A 16857-nucleotide genomic window follows, 5' to 3' on the forward strand; every position below is an offset into this window, starting at 1 on the left:
TTTTTAGATGGGCAACTGGCCAAAAGGTTAATTTGCTAACTGGCAGAACTGGGACCTGACAGCACAATTGTGTTAGTCTGAGGCCAGAACCTTGGCTGCCATGCCCAGAAGCGTTTGGCTAGGCCCGGAGTAATACTTGTCTTCAGGCCAAGTTGAAGACAATCACGGCAGTGCTGTGTGCAGTAAGTTCAGTGGGTAGTTGGGGGACCAGTCTTTCCTGACCACAATGGCTCTCTACCAAATGCTAATGGTCTGCACCTTTCTGAGGAGCAGCTACTGAATATTAAAAACATAGTTGAACCTGTAAATGCCCACTCTGATTATATAGTTTGTGTTCTACCTAAGAATCATGATTTCTTCAACATTTAGCAACCAATCTCACCTAGGTTGTATTGTTGGTAAAAACCTTTGTTATAGGTTTTTGCACTGGGCTGTCCAATTCATTTCCTCACCTCACCAAAGTAGATAAGAGCTAGAGGGTTATAAGGTCAGAATATTTTGGAGTTATAAAACAGGTTTTGCTTTTTTTAAGAGTAACTGACATTTAAAAGTATCAAAAACCGTGGGTTTTATTAGTCAATTACAGTCACAGTACAGTCATCGTAGATTTCCCCTTCGGTATTCATCCCACCAAACACAAAACAGAGCAGTGAGTCAGCCTGACTGTCCTCATGTGAGTCGCCATCTTGGGTCACTCCTTTGTCAGTGGAGTTCCCTTTCTCAGCATCACAATTCAGAGCGACAGGATCTGGATCCTCCTCAGAAGTGCACTTCACTGGCCATGGAATGACACACATGCAATGGTCCAACCGTCCACGGGGTAGAGAAGTATCAAATTTAAGTAAGGTCCAATGCTGCTTCTCTGTTGGGGACAAAAAAAAAAAAAAGGAAATGAACAACAAATACTAATGGTAGTGTTACTGCTTTGATGAAATTATTTCCTAAAAGTTTGGTTTTCATTCCCTTGGATTTAGGTGTGGAGGGACCAAACAGAAACCAAAGCACTGAGGGTACTTTAAAAAAAATTGTCACATTTGTTTATCAAGACCCATAGCTCTGGCCATAAAGCTCAGTTGGTTAGAGCATCATCGTGATACACCAAAGTTGTGGGTTCCATCCCTGGTCAGGTCACTTGTAAGACTCAACCAATGAATGCATAAAGCATAAATAAGGAACAACAAATTGATGTTTCCTTCTCTGTGTCTCTCCCCCTTCTCTAAAAATTCAATAAAGTTTTTACAAAGACCCAGGGTACACTACTTACCTGTGTGATATTGGTACATTGTGTCCAGCGCTCCTGTGGGAGTCATCCCTCCGAAGACATACAGGTGTTTCCCCACAGCCACAGCCGAGTGGGCAGCACAGCCCGTGGGAGCTGCCCCCGTGGGATTTAGTTTCTGCCACTTCATGTCGCCTGCCAAGAGAAAGAAAGTGGGCGCTCCATAGCCTGGAAGGTGCTTTCAAACTTAGCAGATTCCTACAGTTCACAAACCAGTCGCTGAAGGTCACTGCCTAGGAGCTCAGAGGCAAAACAGCAAGGTTAGTGTGCACAGAAGTTACTTGGGGGTTGGGGGGAGGTTTGAACTCCGGTTTGGGTCTCCAGGAAGGGGACTTAATCTATAGTTTTAAGGAGCATTCCAGATGATTCAGATGGAGGTGGTCTTCAGAGCACAATGAGGTCATCTTTGGTGACTATCGCCGTTAGCTATCGAAGAGCCCAGAAGTAAGTGAGGTTACATGTGCATGCATGTTTTAAATACTAACAGTTCCTTAGAAAGCATCTTTGCCAAGTACTGGCTAGACACTTTAAATATCTTGCTTGCTTAATTCTCATAATGGCCCTATGAAATTGCTATTGCTTTTGCCTACCCTCTTTCTTACAGATAACAAAACAGGATTAGAGAGGGAAAGAGACTTGTCAGAGATCCCACGGCTAGCAAGTGGCAGAGCTAGAATTGTACTCGGGTCAGACTCCAAACCCTATGTTCTCTATACTGTAACTTTCTGCCTTCCAACCTGTTTCTGCATCTTTTCAAACAAGCATTTAAATGAGGCTGGGAATCACTGGCTTTTAGGGTTAGAGAGCCATCTGGTTAGGAAAGAGCCAGGAAGTAGTTTCTCTGCACAAAGCGGACTTCCTTTTTAAAAAGTAAGCATTTAAACATCTTTTCACGGCCTGCAAGAAACACTTCTGTGAAGATATTTTTCATCTGTCAATTCAAGACACGGGTCCAGAGTTGGAAGGGAGAATCACCCAGTTCTGACAAAATTCTAGTCAATGCAGGAATCCCAGCCAGTGTCACCTGGCCTCAGAGGTCGCCAAACCAGAGAACCCATTGTTTGGCAAGGTAGATGGATACACTGCACAGCAGTTCTCATGCCTCTGTCCACTGTTCCAATTCTTGCAGTCTGGACCAACGGAACATGTTCATGTGCTCGTCCATCTATCCTTTAAAGCGGTCGCCACTAGTGGTCCGTGAGGTCAGAAAGGTTGGCGACCGCTGCTTTTACAGATAAACACTCATCACCCAGACACTGAGCTAAGTGCTACAAATACAACGGGGGACAAAAGAGATCAAGTCTCTGTTCTAAGGAGCTCACAGTCTGAAAGAAGGACCCAGAAGGAGTCCAGGCTTTCTAGGGCACGTCAGCCCTTCAGACACTTTAGGACAATTCTCATGTTCTCCCTGTGTTTTTATTTTTTAAATTTTTTTTCTCTGTGTTTTTAACTAGTTAGCATGATGCTTCTGGTCACCCACCTCCAAACACACTAGAAGTTGTCCATGCCTCTCATGGGCCTGGGGTTAATGGCTAATGCCTGGAAGAAATCCAGTTGGGGAACACAAAGTATAAGGAATTTTAATGAGAGAACAGGATTGTTGGAAGGATGAGATAATTAATAGCGAGGTACATAGCAAAAGCTCAGATGTGATTGCTTTTATTGTTATTCGTTAGTAGTAGTATTCAGGCCACATTTGACAGACTAGTGAAGATTCTGCTGGCTGAACAAGTTACCCACAGCTAGGATTAAGGCTATATTCTGGCAAAGTACATTTTATTTATTTATTTTAAAATTTCTTTATTGATTAAGGTATTATATATGTGTCCTTATTCCCCCATTACCCCCCAAGCCCCCCCTCAAGGCACATTTTATTTTATTTTAAGCAGACAAGCTTCCATGCCCTCCACCCTACTTACTTATATCGATGCAGTGAAGATCATCATAGAATCTGTCCCCTGCCAAGCCTCCATGGATGAAGAGCGTGGTCCCTGCTGCCACCATCACGTGACCATGCCGGGGGGAAGGAGGTTTTCCAAGTGTCTCTGGCTGTGACCAGGTCAGAGTGTCTAGAAAAGTAAACTCTTTGCTATCAGATGACAAAGCTATGAAGCAAGAACACAGGAAATACACCCAGAAAGCAGAGATGCTCCAAGCAGAAAGTGACGACCCTGGAGTCATTCACTCTGACCCATCAACCCGATCCAGGCCTCCCTCTCTCCACAGCCGTGCAGCCTCAGCTTGGCTACTCCTATGGCTGGAGAGTTCACTACCTGACATGCCTGCCCTTTCGACGGGGTACATTAGGAAATTATCCCTAGGTTTCAATTTAAAAAGACCTCCATCTGGTTGAGTCCAGATCCTGTGGCTTCAAAGTTCATGCTTTCAACCACTAAGATCTACCCATACCCCTGCAAATAAAGCTGCAGAACAGTATAATTTTATTCCATGTGTGTGTTTTTAATAGTTTCAAGATTCATACTTGTTCGTATATATAATACTTATATACATGATTTACAAATGCATAGGGGAAGTCTGGAAGGAGAATAGGAACTGCCAACAAGGTTTACCTCTGTCTGGGAAGGGAAAAAGAAAGGCTAATGGAGGAACTTTTATCTTTTTACTTTATAAACTATACTGTTCCAATTTTTAAAATTGACCATTTATACCTTTTTAAATGCAAATTTTGCTGTGGGAAGAAGATATCAGCTAAGGGTTATACTGAAGAAGTCTAGAGGTGAGACACTCAGGATGTCATTTTCTTTTCTTTTTTTAAATTCTCACTTGAGGATATTTCCCCATTGATTTTTAGAGAGAGTTGAAGAGAGGGAAAGACAGAGAAATATCAATGTGAGAGAAACACATCAATTGGTTGCCTCGTGCACGCACACCGACCAGGGCCTAGGCCAGGGAGGAGCCTGCAACCAAGTACGTGCCCCTTGACCGGAATCAAACCAGGGACCCTTTGGTCTGCAGGCTGACACTTTATCCACTGAACCAAACTGGCTAGGGCCAGGATGTCATTTTCTTTTTAATACATTTTTATCGATTTTTAGAGACGAAGGGAGAGGGGAAAGAGAGACCGAAACATCAAAGATGAGAGAAAGTCATTGATCTGTTGCCTCTGGCACAACCCCCAATGGGGGTCGAGCCTGCAACCCGGCCATGTGCCCTTGACTGGAACTGAACCCGAGACCTTTCAGTCTGAAGGCTGACGTTGCTAGGGCGTGATGTCATTTATTTTTTATTTTTTATTTTTTATTTTTGTTTTTGGATGTCATTTTTTAACCTCTGCTTCCCACATCAGGTAAGCTGTGAGCCAGGTAAGTGGCAGGCCTGTGTTGCCCACCCGTCCATACTTGCGTCAAACACATGAAGCTTCACATCCTGCACGGGCTGGGTGCCTCTCTCTCCGCCCCCAAACACATACAGCTGGTTGCCAATGGCTGCCGAGGACGTGTGGAATGTTCTTGGGGATGGTGCGGGGGTGGTCGCCTCTGGCGTGGTCCAAGTCCCGGTTTCTGGTCCAAAGACAATGAAGGCACCTAGAATAACTTGGCTTTGGATATAGGCTGAGACTTGTTTCTAGAGCTACAGAGCTTGGAGAGCTTTCGAATCTTGGGGGGAGTTAAAAGGCCCACAGCCTTCAGGGTCAGAAGGCCCTGGGATTGTGCTGCTGCCAAGTCAAACAGTAGCACGAATAATCACAATAATCACAAGGGAGCTCTAAGCCATTTGACAGACTTTTGTCTTAGCAACAAAAGCAACTAATGATTCACTTTCATTTTTCCCATTTCTTGGGCACCGTGTCAAATTATGCTTTCTAGGAGAGAAAAGGGATCTAGTGGAGAATCAACTCCTTTGACAGACGCATTCCAAATTCTCAGTGTATTTTATTTAAACAGATGCCCACCACTGAAAATCAAAAGGCCAGCGTTCAGACGGATTTCCATCTGCCAAACTATAGCTGCATTAACCACAACAACCATTATTGGGCATTAACCTGGTGCCAGATATTGAGTTAATTTAAATCCTTGCCAAACTCAACAAGGAAGAAACTATTAATATCCCAAAGTGGCAGAGAAGACCAACTACTGTGCAAATAAGTCTACTGTTGACAGAGTTCACTGTCATGTCCAAGTTACTAATATCACCAAAATGAGTATTTAAACAAGATGTTTTTGCCTAATCAAATTAGCAGTGTTTAAAAATGACAATATTTAAACACAGCTGGAGATAAGTTCAAAACAATATTTCTGGCCAAAACTGGTTTGGCTCAGTGGATAGAGCGTCTGCCTGTGGACTGAAAGGTCCCAGGTTCGATTCCAGTCAAGGGCATGTACATTGGTTGGGGGCACATTCCCAGAAGGGGATGTGCAGGAGGCAGCTGGTCGATGTTTCTCTCTCATCAATGTTTCTAGCTCTCTATCCCTCTCCCTTCCTCTCTGTAAAAAATCAATAAAATATATTTTTAAAAAAATCTTTCTGTAGAGCAACTTGGTAGCACATATCAAAAGCCTTAAAGTTTACAAGGTTTTGTTTTTTTTTTTAAAAAAATTTCATTTCTGGGCATCAATTCTAAGACAATAATTTAAAATACAGTCAATGTCTTCTGAGCAAAGAGGTTCACTGCTCTGTTATTTATAATGGCAAGAACCTGAAAGCAACCTAGATGTTAAAAAACAGGAGAATTATTGTATTGTCATAAAATGGAGTGTTATGCAGCTATTAAAACTGATGTTAACAAAGCACTGTTGTTAATAAGACATAATTTATGTAAGTAATTATGAAATTAAAAAGAAAAAGGTACAATGGTGTAGTGGTGAAAATAGTATGATCTCAGGCTTATAAAAATGCAGACAAAAGATAGAAAGGAAATACACAGAAATGTTAATAGCCTTAATGTCATAGGATTTAATGTCATAGGATTATGGATAGTGTCTGTCCATTTACACTTTTTTTCTTCTTCTTTTTTTTTTTTTAATATATATTTTATTGATTTTTTACAGAGAGGAAGAGAGAGTTAGAAACATCGATCAGCTGCCTCTTGCACACCCCCTACTGGGGACGTGCCCGCAACCACGATACATGCCCTTAACCGGAATTGAACCTGGGACCTTTCAGTCTGCAGGCCCACGCTCTATCCACTGAGCCAAACTGGTCTTGGCTCTTCTTTTAAAAAAAAAAATATATTTTATTGATTTTTTTACAGAGAGAAAGGGAGAGGGATAGAGAGCTAGAAACATTGATCAGCTGCCTCCTGCACACTCCCACTGGAGATGTGCCCGCAACCAAAGTACATGCCCTTAATGGGAATCGAACCTGGGACCTTTCAGCTGCAGGCTGACGCTCTAGCCACTGAGCCAAACTGATTTCGGCACATTTACACTTTTCAAGTGTTTTACAATGAATATAAATTACTAAAGTCCTGATACATGAAATTTGTGCACAGGTAGGGTCCCTAGGCTTGCCCAGCGATCAGGGCTGATCTAGGGGGTAACCAGTGGGGTAATTGGGGGTCCTCACTGGCACCTGCCTTGGCTGGCCTGGGGCTTGCCGGCTGGGGGCAGCTCCTGCACTGAGCACCTGTCCCTTGGTGGTCAGTGTGAGTCATTGTAACGGGTCATCCGCCATTCAGTAGATTTGCATATTAGGCTTTTATTATATTGGATATGCATAAAGAGAAAACAACACTATTTTAACTGACAAAAGACAGTCCATCTCCCATGGGTGGTTCAGCCACATCTGCTCAGCAGTGACATTCCTAAACTGCCTCCTCTCTGATAAAATTGCCAGTGAGACTAGCAGGAACTTTGCACTTTTTGGCCACAGATTATACCAGGAGGATCTAGGTCAGACACTGTTGGCGTTTTAGACCAGATAATTCGTTATTGTGCGGTGCTGTTCTGTGCAGTACGGGATATATAGCAAGCATTTCCGGTCTCTGCCCGGTAGATGCCAATAGCAAACTCCCCTCCACCTTCCCAAGTTGGGATAACCAAAAATGTTTCCAGATATAGCCAAACGTCCCCTGGGGAGCACAATCATCACCCTGAGCTAGGTAACAGGTTCTAGCCTGGCTCAGACTCCCTCGAGACTTTAGGAAAGCCACCTCCCCTGGACCTGGGGTGCCCTTGGCATAACTGTTCTCTGAAGTCCCTTACAGCTTTGGCTCTTAAGAAGCTGATAACTGAATATGTTACTAGAAAAACAAAATGCAATTCTGCTATTTTCAGATTCTGCTAGGAGTTAAAATTCCTGTTTTCTCTGAGGTCAGCAAAGTTCGATGGATAATTCAGTACAATCCAAATGGGATTTGCTCCAGGAAATGAACTGAAATTTTATTTATTTAGGTAAATAAGATAACCTTTGGCTACTTACCAGGATTCAGAACTTGTAGGCAATTTCGATTTCCTGACTGGTTGGCACCTCCAAACACCCAGATGCTGTGAGGTGTGCAGGAGGGAACGAAGCTGGCATGCTCATACCGCGGCAAGAGGCCCTCCGAGGTGGCTGAGTCCCACTGGTGCGTTTCTAGAAAACATTTCACCCAGTTTCTAGATTGGGGCTGCCAACTGTTTAGATTGCTTGGCAAACTTAGGGGAGGGGAGGGAAGAGAAAACAGTCAAAAGCATAAATGAACCACCATCAGATCACTTAGAGGGAATGTGGTCAAACTCCAAAGAGTACTGTATTAGACATTTCAGGGACTATCCACAAACCCTTTTCTATGGAAACTGTTCCCATTTTCCCAACCACAGGGGTGAACACAGAACCTGTTTGTACTACAACACCTTGACTTTCTAGCCCTAGCTGATTGGGTCAAAGGTAGCCTACTTGACCCCATGAACCAATCAAATACTCCCTCCCAAGAGTCCAGAATCCAAACAAATTCCTGGATTTGGGTGGCCATCTTTACTATGTGTGGACAGGCAGAGAAAGCCGAAGTATGGAGGAGAGAAAAAATATCTACATAAACAAGGTCTCCCCAAAGAGAGTGAGAAAGTAGTTTTTTTCTCTCGTTCGTTTGTTTTTTTACAGATCTGCAATTCCTGTTTCCTCTCTCTCCTGAGATGAGATGAGGCTGTATTTCCAACCCTTGGATTCCTCTCTTTACTGGTTTAAAAGAGTTTGTTACTCACAACTGAATTATTTCTGGCTAACACAAGTTCACAGAATAATAATACCTAACCCATTTAGTTATTTTAGCTAATAAACCATTTACATAGAACCTTCATAGGCCTATTTTATTGGATCATTACAACCGTAAGAAAACCAATTTTACAGGATACTGAAACCCAGCTGGTTTAGACAGGTTAGCCAGAGTCACAAAGCTAGTAAGAGATGACAGCAATAATGTAACTGAACTGGACAGTGAGCTTCTTGGGGGCTAGAAGAGATTTATTTTACCTTTGATTCTGATGCAGGATGTAGAAATTCAAATGCCTACACAGAAGTGGAGGGAATGTGGCAAATTGGAGCCTGAGAGAACCATCAATAGGTGGCAGTCAGCTCCAAATAACTGTTGCCATGTAGACACACAGGCTTACAGATTTCAGATCTTCCAAAATTATCAAAAGAAGCCAAACCATTTTGATTTTTATATGTAGACTTTTGCACATGTGGCTGCTAAACAACTCAGATTAAAACAATAACAACAATGTACGTGTCAGCAGTTTTCTTCTGCCATTGTGTAGAGTACATAGTAGTTACTACTCATCAGTCCACCCATTCATTCTAATATTTATAAAGCACCTACTCTGTGCCAGGTGCTATTATTAGTGGCTGGGGATACAATATGAGCAATATAGCCATGTTTCTTGTCTCCAAGGAGCTTATACTCTTATCGGGAAGACAGATGAGAAACAGACAAGAAGGGAGATTAGGATGGGAAAGTACAAGATACTATGAAAATAGAGAGGATGGTTGTGACATTGTGACTTATATTCAGAAATATATATATATATATATTTGATTTCCTTAAACCCTGGGAACTTCCTAAGTGGTAAGATCAGTAAAGGTGTCATATGCAACAAGCCCCGGTCAGTCACACCTGAGTTTGCCAGGGCGGTGACTTTATAGTAGATGTGGAAATGGACAGACATGGATGAAGAGAGAACTATCTAGGACTTAGTGATTAATTGGATATGTGGGTGGAAGAGGAGGTTCAGTCATCAATGTCTCCCAGAGAAATAGTTGATAAATGAATGGCTGGATGTCCAGGGCTCCATACGGACTCTTTCTCTCTCTAAACATGATGTATTGGTTGGGCGCTCTGCTGAGACCTTAGGGACCTCTGAGTAATGTTCATTTTCTTAAAGGAAAACCGGCTGTGTGTTCTGAACTGGTGTTCCGAGGCATGCTCTGGTCCTGCCAGCACCACAAAGCCCTGCTCTTTGGCTACAGGCACACGCCGGCCGCTGCTGGTCTTACCCAGGTCCATAGTGTGCACATCTGAGAAGCTCCTGTTTGGATCTGCTCCCCCAACAATGAAGACCTTCCCTCTCTTGGCATCACCAACGGGGGGTAAATACGAGCAGCTGTGGCCAACCCGAGCACATGGGCTGTCTCCAGCGGGGGTCAACGTGTACCTGCCAAAGGAAGGATGTACTCAGGAGGCCCGAGCAGAGAATAAATGCAGCGGCGTGTTCTTCCTATTCCTCCTGAAGTATTCCTAAGAATGAGGGTCTTTTACAGACACAGAACACTGTTAAACTGTGTCCGGCAAAGCAGCATTTCCACTTGCACATCACCTTTGACTTTCCCATTTTGTTATTACTTTCATCTGACATTAACCTAATGGCGATGCACTGGGGTAGTAACTGTCCCCATCTGGTAGCTAAACTGACACCCAGAAAAAACGTTCGGTGGTGAGTCCGAGCACAGGATGGTAGTTCTGAGCATAGTTTGTGAATTCAGACGGACCCAGTTCAAGTCCCAGTTCAGGTGCTTTCTAGATGTCACCTTTTGGAAGTCACTTAACCTTTCTGAACCAAAATTTCCTTATTTGTAAAATGACAGCAACAGTGCTTGCCTGTGAAGAGTAAGATGAAGTCTTGAAACAGTGCAGGGAAGGACTCAGTAAATGGTGGCTAGAGCTTTATGTGCAATCACACAGGAACCTACAGCCCCAGCGCTATTGCCACAACCAGACTGTGGTGCTTCCTGCTCTCAAGTAATATTCACCAGAGTTTATTGATTTTAAGAGCTGATGGCAGCCAAAGCTAGGAGTTTGGAAAGTCAAAACTCTGGTTTTGACCCTAAGATCAATGGGGAGGCACAAAAGGGTTTTAAATTAGGGAATGCCCTGGTCAGATTTATGTGGTGTAGAGGGCAAGAGTGGACACAGGGAAGCCAGACTGAAGACTCTCTTCCAAGGTCCTGCAGAGGCTCTGCCCCAGCCATCTCTACAGCCTTCTATGGCCCCTGCTTCAGCACGGATCACATCTCATCACCACCACCTGCTTCGTCTGTTAGCGCCCATGACAGTGAGAATATTCACCTTTGTATTCTCAGCACCTACACAGCAGCTGCCCCTGTCAGGCCAGTGTTAGTTATGGAATGAAGGGTTGATGGAGCAAGCAGCCAAGAACCTGGGAAGCCAGTTAAATCCAAAGCCGACTCCCTGAATACCTTAAAAACGAGTCACAGCGTGGTGGGGAGACACAGTGCTGAAGCTGAGGATGCCAGATGGTCAGGGCCTTCCTCTTCCTGGTAAGTGAGCTTTAATAAAATCAACATCTGCTCTGATAATTACTGCCCCCCTACCTGTCCTCTGAAGACCTCCTCACATGGTTTGAGGCTAATTACCAGAAACTGCAGACAGTTTTATCTCTACCCCTTTCAATAGATGTTTAAATATGTTAGCAAACCACCTCTAAATGAAAAACTTATGTTTTTCACTGTCTGAATCCTTCCTTACAGACCATGTTGCTTTCCTGGGCTTGTCTCCTGGCTTCAAGACTGGCAGCTGCTTCATGGTGTCCTACATACAAGAAAAGAAAAGGCCCTTTTTAGAAATTTATGATGATCTTCTGCCTAAAACACAAAAATAGGTCACGTCCCTCTTTAAAACCTTTCCTGTTCATGTACCAATTTCTAGGATCTGATAAATTGGAATAAGCATTGCCAACTTTTTAATAGCAAGTTATACGTGAGAGGCAAATATAAACACAACTTTCTTAACACAATTACAGAAGAGTTTTGGCCAAGTTTTCAGTGTCTGCCCTGGCTGGGTTTGCTCAATGGATAGAGCATCGGCCTGCAGACTGAAGGGTCCTTGGTTCGATTCTAGTCAAGGGCACATGCCCAGGTTGTGGTCTCGATCCTCAGTGGGGGGTGTGCAGGAGGCAGCTGATTCATGATTTTCTCTCTGTTTCTCTCCTTTCCTCTCTGAAATCAATACAAATATATATTTAAAAAATAAAGTGTTCAGTGTCTGTAATTTTCATGCAGAAGAGGCATACATCAAAATACATTTTTCAGAGGTCAAGCTTATGTTTATCAAAAGATAAAACACTTCCAAAGGCTGACAAATGCTGAACTCTAGAATAAATCCTAGCCTCATCATCACATTCAAAGCTTTCTGATCTCAAACTTTTCCCCAGAAACTCACTCCACAGTTTCCTGCTATATTTGTTGTTCCTCTAACATGACAAGCCCTTTCAAACCTTGCATCTCCCGCTGCTTTCCTTACCTGAAATGTTCCTTTCCTTCCTTTCAACCAGCAACTCCTAGGTCACCTCCACAACCCGGTTGGAATGAATGAACCCTCTTCAGTAAAATCGTCACTGATTTGCTGCTTTCCACTTAACATCCCCAAGTTACTTCCTTCTCCCTCCTAAGGTATCTATTCAACCACCATCACTGCAGGGGTCACCGTGAATGTAATTCCCTACGTAAAAGCCTCTAAACTAGATTCTTAGGCTAAATTCCAAGAGAGCTGGGCCTGTCGAATTCCTTCAGAAAACCTACCTCTGGGTCCGGCACAGAGTAGAACTGAAGGATGAGTGAATGAAGAAAGTGGACGAGATTTCTGGGAGATGAATGGATAAATCCAACCTTGGCCTTAAGCCACTGGCCCCAAAGCTCAATGGGATAAACTTCGTGTGGGCGGGAATACGGTATCTCCAGTCTCTGTCCCCGCGTGGCAGTGACAGGGGAGAGGAGACAGGGTCTGGAGAGAGAACAGACCGGCTCCTTTCCATCCAGGAGCCCAGGCCAGAGCAGGAGGAGGCCCGCTCCAACCCGGCCCGGGCCCACCCCCGCTTCCCTAAAGGATCAGGCCGCCTCCACCCCAGGATCCTGCCCTAGGAACCCCCCCAATCCCAGACCGACCGCATTACCTGCAGCGGCTGGGGCCAGTCCCGAGCTGTGGCTCCGCCCCACGTGGGCGTGGCTTAGGCCGTCACCCAATCCCAGGCCCCAGAAAAGCGAGGCAGCCAACTGCTCCCCTCCGCCCCCCTTGCAGGGTCCAGCCCCCAGGGATCGCCCTTAAAGGGGGCGGGGTCCTCCGGGCTGGGACGTAGACCATTCATTTCCGGGGCACCAATCAGGCCGGCTGTCCTCGGGGTCTTCACTTGCCCGCGGAGTCAGGAAGCCTGGGGCTACTTGGATAGGGTTTACAAGAGAAATGCTGGAGGTTGGACGTCCACGTGGGTGACCCGATTGCGGGCTCTCCTAAAGGGGCTGGGATAGTTCCAGTTCCAGCGGCTGTTAGAAATGGATGCTGACTGAGCTAGGAAGATGGAAGCCCAGAGTTGCCCAAGAGAGCCGGCCTGTGCATGAAGCCAACACAGGAAGTAAGAGGGCCAGGAGGTGGAGCGTGCCTGGATCCAGCCATGCCTGAAGCCCACATTACCTCTTTGAACATTTCATTTATGTAAGCGAGAAGTTTTCTTTCTTAAGCTAATTTGACTGTTTCATTTGACTCCTAATAAATGACCTCTCGGTAGGAGGAAAAAAAAAAAAAAAAAAAGGAAATGGTTTCTGAAAGGGAGAGTTAAGGATGCTTTCCCGAGTGAGAAATCTCGCTGCGCAGCCTTGGGGCCAGTTCAAGTTTTACCGCCTTACACGGCCGACTCATTCCAGAATTAGCGAGTATAATAACCATGGCAGGCACTATGGAGAACCAGGCAAACAAGGTCCCGGCCCCCTGCAGTTTACAATCGAACTAGAGAGAGGGGTTAAACAAGAACAAACAACTAGGTACATTTTGTAAAAAGTGCAAGGAATAGAAAGTCCATCCCTGAGAGTAGCTATCCTTGGGTAAGTTACTTTTTTCTGGGCCTCGGTGTCGCTCCTGTAGGATGGAGCTAAGATTTCTGTCACGAGGTTGTGATGGAGAATACATGAGCTAATGTATTTAAAGGGCTCAGTGCCCAGCCGCCGGTGCAGAGCTGGTCCTCCGTGAAGTGTAATGTTCTTCCGAGCTATAATATAAGCCAACTCTAGACACCAGTCCTGAATGGGAAGTATTCATCTCATTATTTCTGGGCTCCATAACCATCGGTTCTCTGTGGCTTTCCTTAAAATGGATACCAAAGTACTTAGGAGGGTTGAGGCCAATTGTATCCTCAAAACAGTCAAGAAAAAAAAGCAACAGGAGCTCCTTAAGAACAGCTATGGGAGCTTAGTGGGAAGAAGAAAGACACACTTGGGTTCAAATCCAGGCTCCAGCATAAATCATCTAACCCTGACATTTGGCAAGTTCATTACCCACTCTGAGCCCTAGTTTCCTCCTCTCTACCATGGGGAATAGTGATACCTACCTCCCAGAGGGAGCAGCTGTGAGGATTTGATAGTACAGGTGAAAAGCCAACTTGGTAAATCTTCTAGTTACAAAATGGAAATTTATTGACAAATGCAATGTGAGGTCTGAGCCCTCCTCACTGTTCAAATACCCTATTTCAAACACCTGAGTCTTTGTGAATGCCCATATTAATGGGAAATCTCCATTGGCTGTCTTCCTGAGAGGAGTTTAGGAATATTCAGTCATTCTGATTTCCTTCAGCAAAGAAAACCAAGGCCAGGTTGGCTCTGCCATATGCTCATGTGCGTCTACATGGACATTTTTGCTCAGAGCTGCAGGATGCTTTGGCATCCCCTATGTCTTTTGGCTAGATCCATTTCAAGGTGACATTCTGGAGTTGTGCAAAAACAAAAATTGGAAGAGGTTTATGGGTGAAAGAGCAACCAGTTTTAATTGTGGAACCTCTGCTTTTAGACTAGAAATCACATTTCAGAAAGTGCTGGAAGGAACTTTTTAAAAAAATATATATATTTTATTGACTTTTTACAGAGAGGAAGAGAGAGGGATAGAGAGTTAGAAACATCCATGAGAGAGAATCACCGATCAGCTGCCTCCTGCACCATCCCCACCGGGGATGTGCCTGCAACTAATGTACATGCCCTTGACCGGAATTGAACCCGGGACCCCTCAGTCCGCAGGCCGAAGCTCTATGGAAGGAACTTTTTTTATTTTTTATTTTTTTACTTTATTGATTTTCCACAGAGAGGAAGGGAGAAGTATAGAGAGCTAGAAACATTGATGAGAGAGAAACATCGACCAGCTGCCTCCTGCACACCCCCTACTGGGGATGTGCCCACACCAATGTAACATGCCCTTGACCGGAATTGAATCCGGGACCTTTCAGTCCGCACACCGATGCTCTATCCACTGAGCCAAACCGGTTTGAGACCTATTTTTATAATGGAAATCAAGGCCCAGAGAAATTAAAATGACTAACGTATATGGCAGAACCAGGAGCCCGCATCTCCTGGTTTGTGCAAGGAAGATTAATAACATATTCCAGTCAGCAAGCTCCTCATACTGGCTCTGTAAAAAACTATCCAATGTACATATTACCTCTTCTAAGGACCTAGCCCACACTCAGGGATGCTCTCTCTGCTCTGGATGTCAACAGTGAGGTTCACTGAATGAGATGGGTCTGCAGAATGGAGCTTCTTCTTCTTTTTTTTTTTTTTAACCATTTATTAGAATGGACTTCTTAATGCCAGTTTGGCAATGTGAACACTACCATCTATTTTCACTAAAAGGGGATACCATCTGCTTTCATTACCTACCCGTTCACTGACTTATCGGCAAGGGAACGAATGATGCTGGTGACACCTTCTTTTGCAGCACTTTCTTTGTCCTCCTTCCCAATTCTGAGAAGGTATTTTGGGTAAGTTCATTCCCAGTTACTGAGGTTCAGAGATGAAAAGTGATTCGCCAGCCGAAACCGGTTTGGCTCAGTGGTAGAGCGTCGGTCTGCGGACTGAAAGGTCCCGGGTTTGATTCCAGTCAAGGGCATGTACCTTGGTTGTGGGCACATCCCCAGTAGGGGGTGTGCAGAAGGCAGCTGGTCAATGTTTCTCTCTCGTCGGCGTTTCTAGCTCTCTATCCCTCTCCCTTCCTCTCTGTAAAAAATCAATAAAATATATTTTAAAAAAAAAGAAAGAAAAGTGATTTGCCAGCTTTCCAAAAAGGACTGTAATTAAAAAAAATAAAAAATAAACAGCAGTAGTATCTTTTGTTCAATTGGAAGTTGTTTCAACAAGAAACTGAGCATATTCTTCCTATACATTTTCCCCCACTAAAGTCTTAAATGTTACCTCTTCAGAAAAACCTTTCTTGTCCACCCAATACTCAGAACTAACACATTGCACCCACTCTGTACATAACATTGTTTTAAGCCCTTCCCATAGTAACTCTATTAAATGTCAGTACAAGCTTATAAGGTAAGTAGTATTCTTGTCATCTCCATATAAAATAGACACTGTTATTACAATTTCCATATTGTAACTGAGTAAACTGTTAACAGAAAGGGTAAATAACTTTGCCAAAATAACGTAGTGAGTACTAGACTTGAACTCTGGCTATCTGATGCTTGAGCTGGTTGGAGCATTTTTAAAAAATCCTCACCTACCGGGACCAGTTTGGCTCAATGGATAGAGCGTCGGCTTGGGGACTGAAGGGTCCCGGGTTCGATTCCGGTCAGGGGCATGTACCTTGGTTGCGGGCATATCCCCAGTAGGGGGTGTGCAAGAGGCAGCTGATCGATGACTCTCTCTCATCGATGTTTCTGGCTCTCTATATCTCTCCCTTCCTCTCTGTACAAAATCAATAAAATATATTAAAAAAAAATAAAAAATCCTCACCGGAGGGCATGCTTTTTATTGTTTCTAGAAGAGAGGAAGGGAGAGAGAGACACAGAGAAACATCCATATGAGAGAAACATCAATGGGTCGCCTCCCGGGCACGCCTCTCCGGGTTCAGGGTTCAAACCGGCAACCCAGGTCTGTGTCCTGACCACAATGGAACTGCAACATTTAAGCGCAGGGGATGACAAACCTAGTTTTAATTAGAGATGTTCGGGTGAGAGAATGCTTAAATGGGTTAAAGTGAGAAACCGGGGAATAGCTAGGGTTACCTACTTCGTTGTTTTGCTCGGAAAAGCCTCGCTGGGTCCCCTCAGAGGTGCAAGTCTGGAGAAAGAAAACAGGAGTACCTAGCATCAAAACTACAAATCCCAGCCTGCCCCGCGGCAGCCAACTACGGGTCCCGGCAGGTTTCA

The 16857-nt window shown here is 44.3% G+C and overlaps 1 protein-coding gene across 7 annotated transcripts; it reads right to left on the minus strand.

Moving 5' to 3' along the window:
• Nucleotides 1-543: 543 nt before the first annotated feature.
• Nucleotides 544-16828, minus strand: RABEPK (Rab9 effector protein with kelch motifs). 7 transcript variants are annotated; one of them, XM_084898396.1, is made up of 9 exons: nt 12625-12735; nt 12254-12455; nt 11206-11264; nt 9713-9870; nt 7661-7813; nt 4639-4800; nt 3199-3348; nt 1265-1414; nt 544-862 (listed from the first exon to the last, which is right to left on the minus strand). In XM_084898396.1, the coding sequence occupies exons 3-9, from the start codon at nt 11256-11258 to the stop codon at nt 573-575; spliced, it is 1116 nt and encodes a 371-aa protein (XP_084754522.1). In that variant the 5' UTR covers nt 11259-11264; nt 12254-12455; nt 12625-12735; the 3' UTR covers nt 544-572. The 7 variants fall into 7 exon arrangements, with proteins under 7 accessions (XP_084754522.1, XP_084754524.1, XP_084754527.1 ...); XM_084898398.1 differs by lacking the exon at nt 12625-12735 and adding an exon at nt 11976-12021 and having other exon boundaries at nt 12254-12305; XM_084898401.1 differs by lacking the exons at nt 12254-12455; nt 12625-12735 and adding an exon at nt 16714-16828.
• Nucleotides 16829-16857: the final 29 nt, after the last annotated feature.

The sequence above is a fragment of the Pipistrellus hanaki genome, assembly GCF_964339955.1.
Source record: "Pipistrellus hanaki genome assembly, chromosome: 11".
NCBI classification, from domain to species: Eukaryota; Metazoa; Chordata; class Mammalia; order Chiroptera; family Vespertilionidae; genus Pipistrellus; species Pipistrellus hanaki.